The following is a 22,655-nucleotide window of genomic DNA, read 5'->3' as shown; positions in this document are numbered from 1 at the left end:
ATATTCAGGATTGATTTCCTTTAGGACTGACTGGTTGGATCTCCTTGCAGTCCAAGGGACTCTCAAGAGTCTTCTCCAACACCACAGTTCAAAAGCACCAGTTCTTCGGCACTCAGCCTTTTTTATGGTCCAACTTTCACATCCATACATGACTACTGGAAAAACCATAACTTTGACTATATGGACCTTTGTTGGCAAACTAATTGTAGATCTTTTTTCCCCCTTAGTGTATGTTTGGAATAATGGAATAACAATTTTACATTTGGAGCCATTTCAAGCCAGATGTTCCTAGTTGGACCTAATCTTTGAGTGTTAATGTGTATGTGGAGCCTGGAGATGACACGTATCTTCAGAAGTGCCTAGCATTTTATCAGGGGTGAAGTGAAAGTCACTCAGTCGTGTTCAACTCTTTGCGACCCCATGGACTTATACAGTCCATGGAATTCTCCAGACCTGAATACTGGAGTGGGTAGCCCTTCCCTTCTCCAGGGATCAAACCGAGGTCTCCTGAATTTCAGGCAAATTCTTTACCATCTGAGCCACCAGTGGATGGTGCCCAGAAAACTGCAAATTAGCAAAAACATCCCTCAGGGATGTTTTCTGTTTTTTAAAGTATTTTCAACAGTTTATAAATCCACCTGTAGGGGGAAAAAATGGCTTTGTGATATTTTAAAAGAATTGTTATTATGATTTCTTTCTCTTTTTAAATATAAATAATCTGATTGAGTCTCAGTGTAGGTTGCTGGGTTCAAATTGATGAGTGCTCTGGCATCTTATACTTTCATGTATTATAGTTAATAGAACTTTGATTCCTGGGAGATAATAGCTTCCAGGGGATTTTTAAGGTTTGAGGGAAATAAGCCCTGACATTTTCTAGTTGAAATTCCAGGCTAGGGAGGCAGAATGGTGCAGGATTAAGTGGATTAAATTCAGGATTTGGATTTAAATATATTTAGATTCAAATCCCAGAACTGCTATTTACTCACTACAGAGGCTGGGACAAATTGGTCAGTCTCTCAAGGCCTGGGTTTTCTTATCTGTTAAATGGGAATAATAATACTACTTCAGAGTTTTGGTGTGAATATTAAATGAGTAGAGGGACATAACATATAAAGCGCTTGACACATGGTAGGAATTCAGTAAGTGTTCTCCCTTTTCAGAAAGGGAGAAAATAAATTTCTGTGTTGAACATAAATTTCTCTTCTCAACTTGCTGCTTCTGGCAACTGTATTTGGGACTGAAATTCCATAGGTTTGAAATTGCAAATAAAATTTAAAATAAGGCCATTGAAAATTTTATGTAGACTACAATTAATTTAGTCATAATTTAACACTCTGAAGTAAGACTTGAAATTTTGTCATTCATTCTATCCAAAAAAGTAGTTCCAGAAAGAAAATTTCAAATTTTGTCTTATTAAATTTTATCTTGAATAGTATCAAATTTATAGAAAATTGCAGTGGTATACAGATCTTTATTTATATTTGCCAATATTTAACATTTTGCCATTTTTTGTTTTCATTCTCTCACTTTCTCTACCCATACCCTCACCCACACATGAACTTTTTTTCTTTACCATTTGAGACTAAGTTGCATATGTTGTGCTCCTTGGTAAGTACCAGTGTATAATATGGATATTTTCATACATGACCATAATAGATGTGCCATTTCAGGAATTTTTTTTAATTAAAATTTTTTATACAATTTTAAGCATTATTTTCTATTTATAGTTACTACCAAATATTGAATACATTCCCTGTGTTGTACAGTACATCCTTGAGCCTATCCTATACCCAATGGTTTGTACTTCCTATTCTCCTATCCTTACATCACGCCTCCCTGCCCACACTGGTAACCATTAGTTTGTTCTCTATGTTTGTGAGTCTGCTCCTTTTTTTGTTATAATCAGTAGTTTGTTGTATTGTTCAGATTCTGTTATATAAGTAATATCATGTGGTGTTTGTCTTTGTCTGACTTGCTTCATTAGCATAATGCCCTCCAAGTCCATCTATGTTGCTGCAAATGGCACATTTTTGTCCTTTTTTATGGCTAAGTAGTATTCCATTGTGTATGTATACCACATCTCCTTTAGCCATTCATCTGTTGGTGGAGACTTAGGTTTCGTCCAAGTCTTGGCTATGGTATATAATGCTGCTATGCTTTATTCCTGGGTGCATGTATCTTTTTGAATTAGTGTGTGTTTGGTCTTTTTTTTTTTTTTTTTTCCAGATATATACCCAGGAGTGGAATTGCTGGGTCATGTGGTGGTTTTATTTTTAGTTTTCTGAGAATCCTCCATACTCTTTTCCGTAGTGACTGCACCAATTTACACTTCCACCAACAGTATAGGAGGGTTCCCTTTTTCCCACATCCTTGTCAACAGGTGTTAATTTCTGTTCTTTTCAGTGATGGCCATTATGACAAGTGTGAGGTGATCCCTTGTTGTGGTTTTGATTTGTATTTCCCCTAAGGTTAGAGATGCTGAGCATATTTTCCCGTGGCTGTTGGCCATCTGCATTTCCTCTCTGGAAAAACGTCTATTCCGTTCTGCCCATTAAAAAAAATTTTTTTTTTATTGAGTTGTAGGAGCTATTTATATGTGTTGGGTATTAATCCCTTTTGGTCATATCATTTGCAGATATTTTCCCCTTTCAAATATTGGCTTTTTATTTTGTCAGTGATTTCCTTTGCTCTGCAAAAGCTATTTGTCCTATTTGTTTATTTTTGCTTTTATTTACTTTAGGAACCAGATCCAAAAATATATTGCTGCACGTTGTATCAAAGAGTGTTCTGCCTATGTTTTCCTCTTAAGAGTTGTATAGTATCTGATCTTACATTTAGATGTTTAATTAATTTTGAGTTATTTTTGCATAGAGTGTGAGAGAATGTTCAAATTCCATTCTTTTGCATGTAGCTGTCCATTTCAGGAAATTTTTTTTTTTTTCAGGAAATTTTTAATTGGTTTAATCATGTAGCCAATCTACAGTCTATACTGTATTCCAGTTTCATCAGTTTGTCCTATTAATGTCCTTTTTAGCATTTTTTCCCTGAGATCAGGATTCAGTTCAGGATCACACATTGCCTTTACTTGTCATCTCTTCAGTTATCTTTAATTGGGGATTTGTCCTTAGGCTTCTTCTGTCTTTTATGACATAACGTTTTGAAGGTTACAGATCCCTGTGTCTGTGTGATGTTTCCTCAAGATTCATTTCAGATTATGTTTTTTTGACTGGAATATCACATAGGGATATTGTGCTGTTTCTAGACATGACATTTGGAAGCACATGATGTCTGTTTCCTTAACTGGTAGTGTTAATTTTGAATAGTAGGTTTTGGTGTTACCTATTTCTCCACTTTAGAGTCACTTTTTCATTTTTGGAAGAAGTAATGTATAATAACCAGTTTTAAACTATGCAGATATCCTGATCATCATCAAAACCCTATCACTAACACTGGAATCATCCATTGATGGCTTGTGCCTGAACTAAATTTTATTTTGATGGCTGCAAAATACTGATTTTTTTTCTAATTCTGTTATTTCTTATATATGTGTGTGTGTATATATATATATATTTATAATTTTATTTATTTGTTAATAGCTGTGCTGGGTCTTCATTACGTTGTGAAGGCTTTCTCTAGTTCGGTTGAGCAGGGGCTGTTCTTTGTTGTGGTGTGCAGGCTTCTCATTGTGATGGCTTCTCTTGTGGAGCTCAGGCTTTAGGCACCCAGGCTTCAGTAGTTGCAGCACTCAGGGTTGGTAGTTGTGGCTAGCTGGCTCTAGAGCACAACCTCAGTAGTTGTGGTACACAGGCTTAGTTGCTTGGCATGTGGGATCTTCCCGGACCAAGGATTGAACCATGTCCCCTGCATTGTCAGGCGGATCCTCATCTAGTGCACCACCGGGAAGTCCTCTTCTGTATCCATTAGCTGACATTGTACCGTAAGAAAATGCATTTCTCTTCTCCCCTGTTTATTTATGTACGTATATATTATTGATGAGAGTTTATGGATTCTTATTTTAGTCAACAGATTAAAATTCATTGCTGTGTGATTAAAATTCATTGCTGTGCTTATTTATTTTGATACTCGAATTGTACAGATTTGGCCAGTGGGAGCCCCTTTAGTTTGGTTCCTTGCCCTTTCAACACAGTCCCATCATTTACTTCAGCGTGTCCTTATTTTCTGCCATGTTTCAGACTCCTCTACCTTTCTCTTGCCTTGGAAAGAGCCATTTCTCCAAAGAACTCTGGTTCCTTTTACTGGAGATTGGGTTTTAGAAACCGGAATCTGAGTTAACACTTTTTAAACATTGGAATTCCTAAATTCTTAGTGAAGGGGCAGTGGGGAAGAGTTTTGGAGACTAAAATCTGCTGTGAAAGCTTAGTTTTCCATAAGTTTAATAGTTTGACCACTTGTGTTTTCATTTCTTGCTGCTGCTGCTGCTAAGTCGCTTCAGTCGTGTCTGACTCTGTGAGACCCCATAGACGGTAGCCCACCAGGCTCCCCCGTCGCTGGGATTCTCCAGGCAAGAACACTGGAGTGGGTTGCCATTTCCTTCTCCAATGCATGAAAGTGAAAAGTGAAAGTGAAGTCGCTCAGTTGTATCTGACTCTTAGTGATCCCATGGACTGTAGCCTACCTGTCTCCTCCATCCATGGGATTTTCCAGGCAAGAGTACTGGAGTGGGGTGCCATTGCCTTTTCCGTTTCACTTCTTAGATCTGGGTAAAAATATTCTTGTAATCCTACTCAGACTTGCTAGTATGTTTACTTACCAAAGTTGTCATTTTTTAAAGTGGATCTTAAGGAATTTGAAATAAACAGCAGAGATTGCTTCACTGTTGAAATTTTCTTTGTTGTTTATTTTAGCATTTAACATCTATTTAAAATAAATGCCATCTCATTTTATATATAAGATAGTAGATCTTTCATCATATATATCTAAGTAACAGGTATTTGTAAAAGCTAGTGACAAAATGCATTTGTTTTCAGTTTTAGATCATGTTTTGTGGCTGCAGAGGTTTTTTTTTTGATTGAAAATACTGTTAAAGAACTTCATATTTATAGTACATTTGTATCTTCCAGGATATTTGAAGTAACAGAACTTGCTTGTGAGTCTTCATTATTGTTTTGACAGGGAGAAAGAACGTGAAAGTCGTTCAGTCATGTCTGACTCTTTGTGATGTCATGGACTATGCAGTCCATGGAATTCTCCAGGCCAGAATACTGGAGTGGGTAGCCTTTCCCTTCTCCAGGGGATCTTCCAACCCAAGGATCGAACCCAGGTCTCCCACATTGCAGGCGGATTCTTTACCAGCTGAGCCACAAGAGAAGCCCAAGAATACTGGAGTGGGTAGCCTATCCCTCCTCCAGAGGATCTTCCCGACCCAGGAATCGAACTGGGGTCTCCTGCATTGCAGGTGGATTCTTTACCAACTGAGCTATCAGGGAAGCCCAAACAATTCTTAAATATTTTATTATATACTAATGTTAATCTGCCATCACAGTAATTGGGTTAAGGTAGGCCATACAGTCACCCAGATCTCAGATAATTCCTACCTAGTTCTTGTCTTTCCTTTAGCTGGCATTGTTATGTTTCCATAATATTCTTTTTAACATGTGCTATATCAGTGTTTATAACTTCCAGCTTGGAATCTCTGCTGCTAAGTTCCTGAAACAGGTTTTATACCTAAGTGAAAACAGTCCTTTATAAGAACAGCACCTCCTTCAGCCTCCTTTGCAAGGTTGCTGTGGCCACTGGTTTGTCCTCATAAAATGGGCCAGCTGCTTGTTTTTAGGACAGATTCTAGAAATGGTATCTCACGGATGGGAGAAGGTCTGTCTGCAAGCTTGCTCAGCTCTTCATCTTTGTGATTAGAATGGACTTGGGGATCAGATTTCCTGATGGTCAACAATCAATGAGACCTTCGGTTCTCAAAGAATGTGCTCTTTTCAACTCAAACTGTTGCAGAGGCCTGCTTTCATAGCTGTTGACCCGTTCTCTTTTTCCTTCCAGAAATGACGCTTCTCTCCTCCCAGTCTTCATCACTGATGGCCCCTTCTGGTTCTGTGTCCACTGAAAACCCAGAGCAAAGGATGCTAGAGAAGAGAGCCAAGGTGATAGAGGAACTTCTTCAGACGGAAAGAGACTACATCCGGGATCTGGAGATGTGTATTGAGCGGATCATGGTACCCCTGCAACAGGCACAGGTGGGAACTATGGGAGAAAGTGAACTTTGCCATGAACATGGTTCTCCAGGCCTTAGGCTTAGGGTACGGGAGCACCATCCTGTCACTTATCAAGTCCACTATTAACTTACTAACTTAAGTTACTGCAATGACTCCTAGGACGTTTCCTGTTTCTGTGGCTCCCTGAAAACAGTTCTAGTGAGTCTAGAATTAGCACTTTATGCTTTACTGGGAAGCTGTGCAGTAATATTAATATAATGAAGTCTGGTGATGGTTTTCCTGGCTGTAGCATCTGATTTACAGGTTTATTCCAGAAACTCTTACTAATGTGTGTATGCTAGACACTCTCTTAAATGCTGGAGATGAGGCAGGGGGAAGGTTAACAGTATCCTAGGGATTTACAGTCAGTCCTGTTGCTTGTTACTTGACCACCTGGGCTCAGCTTGGGTGTGGACTCCTGGAGCAGTCACTCACAAGAACTCTAGGAAGTGGATGGTGCCATCAGATTTGGGGTCCTGGGTGGAATTTGTGTCTCAGTATAATAATTGTACAATTATTATGCAGTTACAGAAATTGGTTCTACAGTCATTTCACTATGGTAAAGGGGGTGGGGGAGCAGAAAGTAGTTGGATCAAGGACAAAAGGTGACACTGAAGGTGATGTTAGATGTTCCCATTCTGGAAACCTCATGAGAGTGGTGAAGATAACCTTGAGCAATTTTTGTATCATCCTTGAAGAGATGTTCCTAATGTGAATGATACGCTATTAATTTTATTTCCATGCATCTTTGTTTTGTTTTCCTTTCTCAGATACCAAACATTGATTTTGAGGGGCTTTTTGGAAATATGCAGATGGTGATTAAGGTCTCAAAACATTTACTGACTGATCTGGAAATCAGCGATACCATAGGTATGAGCCCCTGCTGTTATTTCAGAAACAGGTTTTGTTTTTTTTCTTTTTCTTTTGTAGGAGACAGGAGAAGAGCTCTGGTATTTAATAGTTTTACTGGGAAAATGAAGTTTTAGTCACTTAGTTCCAAGGTTATTTGGTCTACTTTGTGGTGATATCAGATGCTTGCAATAGAAGAAATTTTTGTTGTTACATGGTGTGATATTTTTCAGATTGACAGTTGCCGTCTGTTAGTGGGTCATGAGATCATTTTAGGACCCAGTAACTCAGTGGGTTTATCTTACAGCTAAGGAACCAATCACATTTAGATAAACCCCAGTATTATAAGTAGGCTACTGGCAGATTCGTCCAACTTTGTGTAGGAAGAAGACATTGTCTTTGTTATTCTGGTCAGGAACAAAGCTGCCATCTGTTCAGGAAGGGGAATCTGTCTCTATCTTCCAAGGCTGTCTGTTATACAAACATCCTTGGAAATCTAATCTGGAATAAAAGCTGTCCCAAATCATGTTGAAGTGACATGGAGAATTGATCTTCAAAAGGTTGCCTTTCTTTATCTTTACTCTTATTAATAAAGAAATCTGCTGAATGACTTATTTAAAAAAATTAACACCCAGTATATATATAGTTCCAATGAAATAGAAAATATCAGAATGCACTGTAAATAATAACTACAGTTTTTGAAATTTTTATTTCAGTTCTACATATATGTCCACTGAGTCGTGATTTAAAATGTGTTTATTCACGTGGGTCATTGTCAAAAACGTTTGGAAAACAATTATCTATTTCTTATAAACAAGGGTATTGTGTTATCTATTGCTGTGAAACAAATTATACTAAAATTTAGTGCCTTAAAACAGAAACAGGTCACATTTCCTTTGGTTCAGGAATCTGGGAGTGGCTTAGCTAGGTGATTCTGGCTCTTGGTCTCTCATGAGGTTGGAGTCGAGCTGTTATTTGGGCCTCCATCATCTGGGGCTCAATCAAGGATCTGGTCCCAAAAGTTCACTCAGATCATCAGGCCTCAGTTACTTGCCATGTAGGCCTCTTCACCTTCATGGCGGTGGCAGCTAGCTTTCCCCAAACTGTGTGATCCAAGAGAGAGAGGCGGCTTGAGATGGGAGCCAGTGTCTTCTATAACCTGATCTCAGATGTGACATGCCATTGCTTCTGCCATATTTTACTGGTCATACAGACCAGCTCTGGTACCATGTGGGAGGGGACTTCCTATCACTTTGGTATTTTATTAAAATCAAAGTGACAAGATGCTATCACAGTTCTAACCATCCCACTACACATATCACAACATCCAACAGAAGGAAAAAGTGACCCTGTGTCATTTAAGGATAAGCGGACCTTTCCAGAGCCCCCTCACTGGAATTCTCTATTTTTCATTGGCCAGAACTGGTCACATGCATATGCCTACAAAGATCACAAGAGAGGGGAATGGGCTCATGATGTTGACTTAAGCTAGGTGGTGTTGACCTGACTCACCAGGGAGAGAAGTGAATATAAGAATAGTCAGACCTCTGCCCTCCTGCAGAAAGGGGTGGTGGCTGTGGGATGGTAGGTGATAGTGCAGCTTTGTTAATGTTTCTCCAGGGTTTAATTCCACACACCCTTTCAGGATATGCCAAGCTTGACTGCACTTGTTCCCTACAACAGCCCTATGAGGCTGACCTGCTATTAATCTTAGTTTACAGATGAGGAAACTGAGACTTTTGCAGGGGAGTAATTTGCCCAGGGTCACATGGCTAGTACTCTGTTGGATTGACATTCAAACTCCGGTCTTTCCTGTTGTCTCTGCATATGCTGTTAGCCTTTGTACAGAACAGCTGCTTATGTATTAATAGTACTTTATGGAATAGCAAGAGAAACTGAAGCCTGGGGTCCTGCTCTCAGTCTCCCTGGAGAGGCCAGAGGTAAGGCCAGAGGTCAGGGAAGTTGAGGAAGGAGATGCACACATTGACTGGAGGAAGCCATGGTGACCCCATTTTTATAGAATGATGTTATTACCTGTATATTATGACAACAATAAAAGAAGAAATGAAAACAGAATATCCATAATCTCACCCCATACAATTTCAGCCATTTTGTTTCTCCCCTTCCCCTCTTGCCCTAAGACACCAGGAATTTAGGTAGCAGACTGAGATGAGCTGAAGGCACGCAGAGGATGGGGGAGGAGAGGGCCTGGGAACCAAAGGGCTTATGGCCTCAGAGGAGGGTTAGCTTTACAAGGAGGGACAGTGTGCCGTGACCATGATATACAGTAGGCAAAACTGAGGCTGAATGAGCGCTCCAGGCTGGGAGCTTCAGTCTTGGTCCACAGAAGGCCAGGCAGTGCACTCAGGGGGAATTAATAAAGGACAAGGTTTTGCATATCTGATGAGGGAAGGTTCTGGAAAGTCAGAGAAGGCAAATTAAAACATTGTTCAGCCACTTGCAAAGGGCAGATTGACTTGAATTGCATAAGCAGTGTTTTATTTTTCTTAAGTTTATTTTAATATGTAATATATATTTTGATATATAAATATATATTTTAAGTGTAACTTGCTTTTAATATGTTCACATGGCTTAAAATTTGAAAGGTACAAAGAACTGCTTAATGAAAACTCTATCTGTCCCTGCCACTTAGCTTTTCTCAACCAGAAACAACTAATGTTATTAGTTTTCTTATATTTCCTTTTGGAGATTCATAACAGAAATGACATATGTATTTTCTCTACCTTGGTCCCCCATCTCCATTTTTTTAAAAAAACAAACTGCTCTGCAGTATGCTTAACTCCCCTTTTAAAAGTATGCCTCCCAAGCAGTTTTTAATCACCCAGGAATAGAAATGAAGAAAGTATACAGTGGATAATGTGGTAAAACTCCAAGGTAATCCAGGATGCTGGAGGAAGTGTCTTTGAATTAACTTATAAGCCTGATTAGAGAAGAATTCTAGTGCAGGCAGGCCAAGGGTCCACAGGGAAGGAGAGAATAGTCGGTGTTCGGGGGCTTGGATGACTTAGAACATGAGGAGGTTGAGATGAGGAAGAAGTACCAGGAGACTCTGAATATGTGGTAATATGTAAGGAACTGGCTTTTAATTATCTTAAACCTGTCCCACAGAAAGAAATATATTTTACATCACGGCCAGGATACATGTCTGTGTGTGTGTGTGCGCACATGCTTTCACTGTGGCCAGTGTTTTCTGTTCTGTTCTTTTCTGTTCCATTCTGTCTCCTCAAATATGTGTTGATCGTACCCATAAAGTAGATTCCATGACCTATTCATGGGTTGTGACCTAACTTTGAAAAGACACTGTAAATTAAGGCATAGCATTGCTAGGTTGTAGTTGATGTAGAAGAGTCACAAATGGGGGCAGGGGTTGGAAACCCTTGAATGGAGATGTGTGCAGAGTCATGGGTGTCAGCCTGAAGGTTCTAGGAGTGCTGGGTCGGGGGGGTAGGGAGGGTGGAGGATACGAAGGGAAGAAGCCAGGCAGATATCAGTTGGTGAAAGTGGGTGGAGACACTGGTGGCTCAGGGTCTCCACGGTGGCCCTGAAGGTCAAGAGGAAGCAGCCCCACTCTTAAACTCCTGGGCCTGTTGAGCTGCAGGGTTAGACAAAGTAAGGCTGCCAGGGACAGCAGCACAAGTGTGATGTGTATGGACATAGTCCAGGCTCTTGGAGGAAGGAGCTATAATTAAGGACACACATTTCGTTTAAGTGAAAAGTGCTCTGCACGAGAATAGGAAGTTCCATGGGACATGACATGGAGGAAACAGGGGACCTTGTCCAGAGAGAGCTGGGGCTCCCTGAGGGAGTGGTTCATGCCCAGAGCAGCTGGGAGAGAGAGGTTCCTGTAGGGAAGCAGTAAGTAGGGCCATATGTTGAGGAAGAAGCTCAGGAATGAGAGGACGCTGTCTTTTGGGGAGCAGTGCAAGCTGAAGAAGGAAGGAGCAGGCTCACTGAGAGAGGGAAGAGGGGAAAGAGCAAGAGTTTTAACAAATCAGGGAAGTCTGCATGCTCAGGCAGCTGCTCTAAGTGCGACGGCTCTGTGGAAGTGTGTTTACCAACTGTTCCTTTGCCTGACTGGTGTAGACTGTGGGGGGGGGGGGGGGGTCTGTGGGTAGATTTCAAGGAGTCCACCAACTTGGATAGAAGTTTATAACAAAAATGTAGCGCTGATTTAAGATATGATTGTAGGGAACAGTGACTCTCACCAACTAAAGTCACGTGCTCTTATCACATTAAGTTGTTGCAGGTATCTCGAAATCCCAGAAACAACCCATGTTACCAGTTTCTTAGGTCACTCGTCATACTTGAAATTATGGTGTACTCGATTCATTGCTGTGTTTTGCTATTCAGTGTTTTATAAAGAAGTACATATATTACTATATCATAGATTCAGGGAGTTTTATGGATATTTTAATATAATAAACTTCATTTATAGTCCTTGTATTTAATTTATGCACAAAGAAAAGATTAGAAGCTGCTGCCATAGAAGGATCTCTTTATCTCTGTGAGATTTGGGGCTTTGGGAGCTAAGGGGTCTTTATAGGTTCTGATCACATAACTATGTAGAGAGTACTTGATTGCCTGACTGAAAAGGGACTGGAGGCTGTTTCAGGGACTGGGTATGTGGGCGTGTGTGTGGTGTGTGTGTATGTGTATAGGGTGTGTGTATGTGTATAGGGTGTGTGTATGTGTATACGTATAAATACATGGATGAGATAGTTCTCTTAATTTTGTGTTAAATAAGTAGAATTTTAAGCTATTACAGGGAAACAGCTTCTTGTTTAAGGGATAGGATTATCTGGTATTAAAGTTTGGTTATATACCTTCCATTTAAGATGCTGAGAAGAAAGTTACTGAAAACACTTTGTGTCTGTGTATCTTCCACAGGACCTGTGTTTCTTGATCACCGAGATGAGCTTGAAGGAACATACAAGGTTTACTGCCAGAATCACGATGAGGCCATCTCATTGCTGGAAATCTATGAGAAGGATGAGAAGATCCAGAAGCATCTTCAGGACTCCTTGGCAGATCTTAAGTAGGAGTTTTGAGCACTTCATTCCATCATAGCTCTTTAGTTCTGCCTGTTGCAAGTCACTCCCATGTCTCTCTAGACTTCTTATGACATCTATAAATCTATCGTATTTTAAGTGTAAGTGATACCTCATTGGAGTTCCTTCTGTGTAACTTGCCCTTTTCCTGTTCTGTATCATGGAAATCTTAAGTAGCTTCCTGCTTGTAGTTTTATCCATTAAAATCAGTTTTATTTATACATACAAGGTTAGCATTTTCAGGTAAGAGGCTGCCAGGAAGATAGTTTGGTCTTAACCATCATGAGATTCTCATGTCTTAGGGAGACAAGTTGTGAGGATGTAATATGTGTCTGAATAGGTCAGAGTGAAGTTAGGGGCTTACTGACTTTTTTAATAGACTAGAAATGCCACCATAAACATTCACAATTCCCCTTTTATCTTGTGTGTTTTTTGTCTGCCCAGCTAATAGGCATTAGTTGGACTAATATGTTCTGAGAGGAATGTGAAAATCAGCATCAGTATTTTCTCTAATCAGCTGTTTCTTCTTTTCATGCTCACTGCCTTATAGGAGCCTGTACAATGAATGGTGAGTTATTGCCGCTTTTTTTTTTTCTTATTTCATAGACAGAAGCTAGAGGTCACGGCAAGTCCCCTGCCTTGCTATATTTTCCTCCATAGCACTTACCACCAAATGACACTTTGTATGATGTTGGTTTGATTTTTGTCTGCCTCTTCCCACCAGGCAGGGACTTTTTTGGTTCACTGCTAAATCCACGCTAGAACACTGCCTGATACTTGTTAGGTGCCTGGTAAATGTGAATGAATGAAGTTGGGAAGTAGAGTAAGAGAACAGAGCTGTATTAGGAGTAACAAATACTGGCTATAGACCCGGTGTTATTGACAGTTGACCAGAGTCTCTGTTTTCCCTTCTCTTGTAGGGGATGCACAAATTATATTAACCTGGGCTCCTTCCTCATCAAACCAGTGCAGAGAGTAATGCGTTACCCATTGCTGCTGATGGAGTTATTGAATTCCACCCCTGAATCCCACCCAGATAAAGTGCCTTTAACCAATGCAGTCCTTGCAGTCAAGGAAATCAACGTTAACATTAATGAGTATAAACGTCGAAAGGACCTGGGTAAGAAAAACGTACTTGCTGAAAAGGAGGCACGCCCTTGAGAATGTTCTCCTCCTCAAAAGAATTAATTACTAAACCAGAGGTGGACAGGCAGATGGTAGGTAATAGTGCTGTGATGAAGAAATGGTAATAGAATTTGGGGAAAATGAGATAATGAAAGAAAGAAAGCAATGATGATGATAAAAGCACAGCCATGCATGTTGGAAATAAGGCATCTGTGACAAAGCTTATAGCAATGAGTCTTTCCCAGGAGATATGAAGACCGGTTAGAGAATGGCTGCTGATCAGGACAGTTCCTTCAAGTTGAGTGACTGCCTTCTTATTGAAAGGAGTCCCTTTTGGTCCATTCTTGGATCTCTTTGCATGTTTGCTTCCACTTAAGCTAGAAGTTTCTTGTCTTCTTTCAGAAAAGCCCCGTTTCCCTACCTCTCTGGCCCTATCAGTCCTACCTCTGGTCTGAGCCCCTCCGCTTACCCCCAAAACTGTGCAGTCAGTTGACAAACCACCCACTCTTCCTTTATGATAGAGGACAAACTGAACCATGTCTTCTGTCTCATGAAATCTCTTGTCAAAACTTTGATTTTGAATACTCAATGAGTATAGCATGGTGACCATGCTATAATAAACTGATTTATCATTCATATCCTCAAAGAATCTATAATGTAGCCTCTCTGCCTGTCTCTCTACTATTCTGCATATTTATCTGAAACCATTTTCCCCTCCTGCTTCAGCCATGTCACCCATGTTTATGTGTAGTGTTGGCTGTGGCTATTAAAGCCCTCTGGCCATCGAGCCCATTGTCTTGGTTCATATCTCTTCATATAATGTCATCTTCATCTCCTACAACAGTGAAGTATGCCTTTCTCTGCCACCCAGACTTCCCTTGCTATCCTTCTTCTGTTATTTCTGGGGTTTTCTGCAGACTGACTGATGTATGACACACAGTCAGACAATTCCTGCATAGCATTTCACTGTGTGAGATGATTGGATATAAATATCTCATTTGTGGATGAGACCATTTAAGGTGGGCAGATACTGTTAATGTCTTCATTTTATTGGAAAGGAAAATGAGGTTCAGAGAAATTAAGTGAAATATTTAAGGCCACACTTTTTTTTTTTTTGGCCATGCCTCACAGCTTGCAGGACCTTAGTTCCCTGACTAGGGATTGAACCTGGGTCCTGGCAGTGAAAGTGCATAGTCCTAACTACTGGACCATCAAGGAATTCCCTAAGGCCACACCTTGATGAAATGACAGACCCAGGCATTGAACTCAGGTTGCCTTGACTCCAGATCTTAGGCTTTTTTCCTTGTACCTCTGTGACCTTCCTTCCTTGTCTCTAATCTTTTCCAGTTTCTGCTGTTCTCTGGGTATCCAATCTGTCCATAAATGGTGATTTGGATTAACATTTTGTGTACTCAGTCATAAGCTCTTTGAAAATAAGCACTAGCTTTAGTTGGATTGTTAGTCTCGTTTGTAGTCTATCCATGCTTGGAAGAGGGCTTTCTCCACTCACCAGTTTGACTCACTCCCCAGTTCTCAAGTACCGAAAGGGTGATGAAGATAGCCTCATGGAGAAAATTTCCAAACTGAACATCCACTCCATCATCAAGAAATCCAACCGGGTTAGCAGTCACCTGAAGCATCTCACTGGCTTTGCTCCACAGGTGAGGTTCCTGCCCTTGAAGGTTCAGCATGTCTTTGGCTGCTTTTCAGGGCTCTACAGGGCAGCCTACATGGTGTGAATTGGTAAGATTCCCCTCTTAGTACCCTCTTGGTGTTTGCTAGCTGGTAGGTAAAACACCCTACAGCTACTGTTTATTTGTTTGGCTGCCCTGGGTCTTAGCTGTGGCATGTGGGATCTAGTTTCCTGACCAGGGATTGAACCCAGGGCTCCTGCATTGGGAGCATGGAGTCTTAGCCACTGGACCATCAGGGAAGTTCCTTTACTGTTTATTTAAATCTACTGCCCCCCACAACCCTCCATCTGAGCCTTAAGCTGCTTACAACGTGTACAAAGACAAATCAGGAAACCAAATCTGTCACCATGTAAGAGTTATCATGGTTTTAGACACCCATAAGGAGTTTATCATCTGTTTGGGGAGACAAAATTGTGGACATGTGAGGGTAGAAGTGATTTAGGAGATCACTTAGTTCAACACCGCAAGTCACATGTAAGGAAATGTAAAGTCTAAAATCTGAGTGACTTGTAAAACAGCCACAGAGAAGATCCAGAGTCTCCAGACTTCATGTGCTGAACCATGCGAATGTGATACAGTCAGTGGAAAATACCAACTAAAGAATCAGTTGCTAAGCTTTGCAGTTTGATCTCTACACAGTGTGGTACTTAAGTAAACGGGAGCTCTGTGAGAGTGAGCTTCATGTTGGCAGGATTTAATCTGAGCTTTAAAGGAGATGGGCAGGTTTGGCACAGGGAGAGCGAGGGCACACCTGGCCGGGCAGCCGCACCGGTGAAGCCAGCAGCCTGACCAGCCAGGGGCTTTTGTCAGGAGCAAAGGGGGGCTGGGTGGAGACAGGCGTGCCTGTGTGTACTCAGGAGCACTGTCAAAGCCTGGAGAAGTGCTTAAGTCCAATTCCGTATGATTCAGAGAAACATCAAAGGCTTATAATTTAAACAAAAGATGTGCTTAAGAAAGATGCATTTCTAGTAAGATCAGCTGAGAGAGAGTCCACATTTGCTAACAGCACTTACTTACTTTGAACAGATTAAAGATGAAGTATTTGAAGAAACAGAGAAAAACTTCCGAATGCAAGAAAGATTGATCAAGTCTTTTATCCGAGACCTGTCTCTCTACCTCCAGCACATCCGGGTGAGTAAAGACCTTGTTCTTGTTAGAATTGCTGACAGTGTTAATTCCAGCCGTTCTGCTGTTCATCCAGCATATTGCTTAACGAATGTGGAATAACCTGGACTCAAATGACCATTATATCATGACAAGCTTTTTACTGGGATTCTTGCAGATTATTTAAAAGTTAAACATCAGAAGATCAGCACTGTTGTATTCATATAGTAAGGGAACCTAGCTTTTTCCTTCATCTCTTTCAGTCTTCACCTTTTTTTCCCCTGTTTCCTATATCCAGTTATATAAGAAGCACTCATCACAGTTCATTTTGTCAGAATCATTTTGAAGATCAAATAGTAAGACAGTGGTTCCTATTGGGGGTGAGGGGGCATGCTTCCTAATAATCGTATTCATCTACAACTGTCCGTGGGCCTCTAAGGCTGTTAGAGCCACGAATACGTCTAGAGAGTTGGAAGAACTTAGGAGATCATGGAGGCCCCGGTCTTCTTTGCCTGAGGCAGGGCTTCCTTCATGAAGTCAGATCCAGGACTAGAACCCTTTCTCTTAATAGCTGTAATTTCTCTGCTGATTTAATAGAAATTAGGGCTTCCCTGGGAGCTCAGCTGGTAAGAATCCACCTGCAATGCAGGAGACCCTGGTTTGATTCCGGGATCAAGAAGATCTGCTGGAGATTATTTAATAGACTAGTGTTTATATAAATATACCATATACCCCTGTCCCTCACACAGGAAAATCTCATCCTGTGAAATAATTTCCTTTAAAAGAGATTCTTTGCTTTTTAAAAAAACTATTTTTTCTTATTATTATCATCGTTTTTTAACTAAGTAAAATGGTGCATAATTCAAAAACTGCCAAAGGAATGTTGCTATGTTCAGGTACTAAGTCGTGCCCAACTCTTTGTGACCCCATGGACTGAAGCAGGCCAGGCTTTCCTGTCTGTCACTCTCTCTCAGAGTCGTTCAAATTCATGACCATTGAGTTGGTGAAGCTATCGAACCATCTCATCCTCTGCTGCTCTCTTTTCCTTTTTTCTTTCTTTTCTCTTTCTCTTTTTCTGCCAACATCAGGGTCTTTCCCAGTGAGTCTGCACTTCACATCAGGTGGCCTTCAGCTTCAGCATAAGTCCTTCCAGTGAATATTCAGGATTTATTTCCTTTAGTATTGACTGGTTTGATCTCTTTGCTGTCCAAAGAACTCTGAAGAGTCTTATCCGTCACTAAGTTTGAAAGCACCAATTCTTTGGCACTCAGCCTTCTTATGGTCCAGCTCTCACATCTGTACATGACTACTGGAAAAGCCATTGCTTTGACTATGTGGACCTTTGTTGGAAAAGTGATATCAGTGCTTTTTAATACACTGTCTAGGTTTGTCATAGCTATTCTTTCAGGAGCAAACATCTTCTAATTTTGTGGCTGCAGTCACCATCCGCAATGATTTTGGAGCCCAAGAAAATGAAATCTGCCACTACTTCTTTCCCCCCATCTATTTGCCATGAAGTGATGGGACCAGATGCCATCATCTTCATTTTCTGAATGTTGAGTTTTAAAGAAACTTTTTCACTCTCATCAAGGGACTCTTTAGTTCCTCTTCACTTTCTGCCATTTGTGTGGTTAACCTCTGCATATCTGAAGTTGTTGATATTTCTCCCAACAATCTTGATTCTAGCTTGTGATTTATCTAGCCCACATTTTGCATAATATACTCTGCATATAAGTTAAATAGGCAGGGTGACAATATATAGCCTTGATGTACCCCCTTTCCCAATTTTGAACCAGTCCATTGTTCCATGCCTAGTTTTAACTGTTGCTCTTGACCTGCATATAGGTTTCTCAGGAGACAGGTAAGGTGGTCTGGTTTTCCTATCTCTTTAAGAATTTTCCAGTTTGTTGTGATCCACACAGTCAAAGACTTTAGTGTAGTCAATGAAACAGAAGTAGATGTTTTTCTGAAAGTCTCTTTTTCTATGATGCAGTGGATGTTGGCAATTTGATTTCTGGTTCCTCTGACTTTTCTAAATTCAGCTTGTACATCGGTTGTACAACTGGAAGTTCTTGGTTCACATACTGATGACTTAAGTCATTGTATTTCTTTTCTGTGATTTGGGTATATTTGAGGGCATTTCTATTATTTATTTATCATTAGTTATCTACTAATTATTAGCTATCTATTGCAGTATATTGCTTTACAGTGTTGTGTTCGCTTCTCCAGTACAGCAAAGTAATTCAGCCACATGTATGCGTGTATCCCCTCTTCCTTGGATTTTATTCCCATTTAGGTCATCCCAGAGCATTGAGTAGAGTTCCCTGGCTGTACACAATCAGTTCTCATTAGTTATCTGTTTTATATGTAGTAGTATATATATGTAACTCCCAATCTCCCAATCCATCCCATTCTCCTCTTTCTCCGTCCCCCACCCTGGTATTCACACATTTGTTCTCTATATCTGTGTCTGTATTTCTGCTTTACAAATCAATTCATCTATACCATTTTTCTAGATTCCACATATATGTGTCAATATATGATTTTTTTTTTTTTTTTCAGTTTTTGACTTATTTCACTGTGTATGGAGGAAATGGCAACCCACTCCAGTATTCTTGCTTGGAGAATCCCCATGGAAAGAGGAGCCTGGTGGGCTACAGTCCATGGGGTCACAAAGGGTCAGATATGACTGAGCACAGCCAAGCAGACTCCATATGAATAGTCTCTAGGTCTATCCATGTCTCTGCACATGACAGTTTTGTTCCTTTTCATGGCTGAGTAATATAGTAATATTGCATTGTGTGTGTGTGTGTGTGTGTTCATACAGCACATCTTCCTTATCATTCCTCTGTTGGTGGATATTTAGGTTACTTCCATGTTCCAGCTATTGTAAATAGTGCTACAGTGAACACTGAGTTGTGTGTATCTTTTTGAATTGTGGTTTTCTCTGAGAATATGCCCAAGAATGGGATTCATGGGTCATACAGTAATTCTGTTTTTAGTTTTTCAAAGAACCTCCATACTGTTCTCTTGGGCTTCCCTGGTAGCTCAGATGGTAGAGAATCTGTTTGCAGTGCAGGACACCTGGGTTTGATCCCTGGGTTGGGAAGATCCCCTGGATAAGGGAATGACTGCCCACTCCAGTATTCTTGCCTGGAGAATTCCATGGACAGAAGAGCTTGGCAGGCTACAGTCCACAGGCTGGGAAAAAGCCAGACACAACTGAGTGACTAACACTTTCATACTATTCTCGATAGTGGCTGTATCAATTTACATTCTGGGGGCACTTATTTATTGACTTAGTGTTCTTTTCTTATTGACTTATAGTACTTTTGTATATGTTGGAGGAAATAGCCTTTTATCTGAGATGATGGTTTACAAATACCCCCTCCCCCCCAGTTTGTTGACTTTTGAATTTGCTTAAAATGTTTTTTTTTGTGTGTAGAAGAGTTTTATTTTTGTGTAATCTGATAAAACTTTTATGGTTTCTTCATTCTGTGTCATACTTTAAAAGGTCTTTTCCATTCCAAGATAATTTTTTAAAAGATCTCCTATGTTTCAGTACTTTTATCATTTTATCTTTTATATTAAAGTCATAAATCTAGCTGAAATTCACATTAGCACATAAGGTTTGAGGTAGGAATCCAGCTTTTTGTTTTTTATCCAGTTGTCTGTCATTAGCATTTATTGAGTAATCCCCACTGATATGATATGCTTCCTACATTTCTTTTAAATAGCAAACTCTCCTTATTTTAAAATTGTGATTAAGGGGACTTCCCTGGCAGTCCAGTGATTAAGACTCTGCGCTTCCACTGCACGGGGTATGGGTTCCATCTCTGATTGAGGAACGAAGATTCTGCATGCTGCAGGGCATGGCCAAAAAAAGAAATAAAAATTTGATTAAGTAAAGATCAGGGCTTATAAGACTTTTCAGTAGCACACTGGCCTAAAGTGAGAGATTTGACCAAGTGTATTTCCCTTGCCTTAGGACTCTTCCTACAGTTCCTCTAGCTTTGTTATCTCCCTATTAACCACTTTTTCCCCCATGTTTTCTAAATGCATAGCAAGTGGACACCAGAGCCCCCAGGTCTTAAAAGGCTTGTCTCCATAGCAGTGGGTGACAGCCCTTGGACGGGCATGTCAGTTTGATTCTGACTGCTAACTGCTATCTAGAGTGGATGATGGAGGCCAGAAGTTCTGTCTGGTCTTACCCGTGTTTGTAACTGGCCGCAGGAATCAGCATGTGTGAAGGTGGTAGCTGCCGTGAGCATGTGGGACGTGTGCGTGGAGAAGGGACACAGAGACTTGGAACAGTTCGAGAAGGTGCATCGCTACATCAGTGACCAGCTCTTCACAAACTTTGTAAGTCACTCTTCAGCCCACTTTTCTTGCATTGGCCCTTTTCCCAGGGTTCTATCTAGTGACCAGCCCAATTTCAGGGGACAAAGGAAAACTCCGAAATTTAACCTGGTATCACTGTTGATAACTGATCAAAAGAAAACAACTAAAGGATTAACGATTTTAAAAGGAATATTTTGGCACAGTTAATAGTTTAACAAGTAGATCTTTGAAATGGCACAAACTACCTTATAAAGACTGCTAAGTGTCAGATTGCTTGGGAAACTCTACATGGAGATAGATAGATAGATAGATAGATAGATATCCTGAGTAGAAATGGATGTGCTTTGATAGTTTCTTGGAGGTCTCTGAATGCTTGAAGCTAAAGAAAACATGATAGTTGGGATGCTTACAGGTATTCTGACAGTAGAATCTTAGTAAAAATTTACTAAGTACCTATTTATGTTCTTTTTGTATCCATATTGTGCCCTTGATATCTATCCCTTTAGAATTAGACAAAAATCTTTGAAAAGTGAAAACAGATTTATTATTAGTAGTTATGAGTAGAAAAGATATGATGGGTGTGTGGAGGTTTCTCTACCCCAGATTTATGTAACAACTAAATCTTTTTATTTTATACTGAATTATGGTTGACTTACAATATTGTGTTAATTACTTCTGTACAGGAAAGTGACTCAGTTATATATATATGTGTGTGTGTGTGTGTGTATTTATATATTCTTTTTCATACTCTTTTCCATTATGGTTTATCATAGGATACTGAATATAGTTCCCTGTGCTATACAGTAGGACCTTGTTGTTTATCCATTCTATATATACCAGTTTGCATCTGCTAATCCCAAACTTCCACTTCTTCCCTCTTCCACCCTCTTCACCTTGGCAATCACCAGTCTGTTCTCTATGTCTCTGATTTTGTTTTGTGTCCTAGATGGGTTCATTTGTGTCATATTTTAGATTCCACATATAAGTGGTATGATCCAATGTTTGTCCCTCTGACTTATTTCACTTAGTGTGATAATGTCTAGGTCCATCCATGTTGCTGCAAATAGCATTATTCTTATTTTAACGGCTGAGTAGTAGTCCCCTGTGTTTATGTACCACATTTTCTTTATCCCGTCATCTGTCGCAGGGCATTTAGGTGGTTTGTATGTCTTGGCTATTGTGAATAGTGCTGCTACTATGAATACATGAGGATGCATGCATCTTTTTGAATCATAGCTTTGTCTGGATATTTGTCCAGGAGTGGGATTGCTGGATCATATGGTAATTCTACTTTTAATAATTAAACCTTAAGTTAAATTCAGGTTATGTAAAGACATGTACACATAAGTGATACCAGACAGATGGTCACATCTGGGTTATAATGCAACATCATGTTAATGTATGTAGTTGAGCATTTGTTGTCAACTGTGTAGCTGTTTTGTGTACTCTTTGGTGTGTGCAGATTGCTGGGTGAAGAGTTACAAGCTGAGAAGCTTGGTGTGCAGACACCTGGTATCAGGTAGGCAGAACGCTGTTGGATCTGCACAGGTTTAGCTTGGAGCAAAGCAGGTGGTGCAAGATGGAACAAAAGCGACCTGAAGAGTATTTTTTTTTTTTTTTGAAGAGTATTCTAAGAATAACAAATTCAAGAGAGGCATGAACACCATGCCTTTCTCATTTTCACAGAAAGAGAGGACAGAGCGGCTGGTCATCTCTCCCCTGAATCAGTTACTGAGCATGTTCACAGGACCCCACAAGCTGGTGCAGAAACGCTTCGACAAGCTTCTGGACTTCTATAACTGTACAGAACGGGCGGAGAAGCTGAAGGACAAGAAAACCCTGGAGGAGCTGCAGTCGGCGCGGAACAACTATGAGGCCCTGAATGCCCAGCTGCTAGATGAGCTGCCCAAGTTCCACCAGTATGCGCAGGGCCTCTTCAGCAACTGCGTGCACGGCTACGCAGAGGCCCACTGTGACTTCGTGCGTCAGGCGCTGGAGCAACTGAAGCCGCTGCTCTCGGTGAGACCCTCCCTCCCTGTGGAGAAGGGGACTCCCAGCTTCTCCCCAAGTTTTTTGGGGAATACACGTCAGGGTTGTCAAGCCATTATTAAGCTAGGCAGATTAACTATATCACTGGGTCAAGCCCATCGGGAAGTGGAATTCTTGATGCCTTGATGGTGCTGGGATCCCAGGGCCTTGAATGGTTGCTTTCCTGAGCCACCCTGGCGGAGCCGGGCCACTGGGCCTGC

At 40.6% G+C, this 22,655-nt stretch overlaps 1 protein-coding gene across 2 annotated transcripts in view; it reads left to right on the top strand.

The window, feature by feature from the left end:
• Positions 1-22,655, top strand: part of LOC122708909 (dynamin binding protein) — a 113,849-nt gene that overhangs the window by 83,639 nt on the left and 7,555 nt on the right. For both annotated transcript variants that reach the window (XM_043925727.1, XM_043925728.1), the window contains 9 exons: positions 6,013-6,206; positions 6,995-7,094; positions 11,982-12,129; positions 12,693-12,710; positions 13,063-13,262; positions 14,798-14,928; positions 15,988-16,092; positions 20,299-20,427; positions 22,093-22,425. In XM_043925727.1, coding sequence (XP_043781662.1) covers positions 6,013-6,206; positions 6,995-7,094; positions 11,982-12,129; positions 12,693-12,710; positions 13,063-13,262; positions 14,798-14,928; positions 15,988-16,092; positions 20,299-20,427; positions 22,093-22,425 — 1,358 coding nt within the window. The remainder of the gene's footprint in view (positions 1-6,012; positions 6,207-6,994; positions 7,095-11,981; positions 12,130-12,692; positions 12,711-13,062; positions 13,263-14,797; positions 14,929-15,987; positions 16,093-20,298; positions 20,428-22,092; positions 22,426-22,655) is intronic.

The sequence above is a fragment of the Cervus elaphus genome, chromosome 15 (assembly GCF_910594005.1).
Source record: "Cervus elaphus chromosome 15, mCerEla1.1, whole genome shotgun sequence".
In the NCBI taxonomy this organism is placed as follows: domain Eukaryota; kingdom Metazoa; phylum Chordata; class Mammalia; order Artiodactyla; family Cervidae; genus Cervus; species Cervus elaphus.
This window is presented reverse-complemented; position numbering and strand designations above follow the sequence as displayed.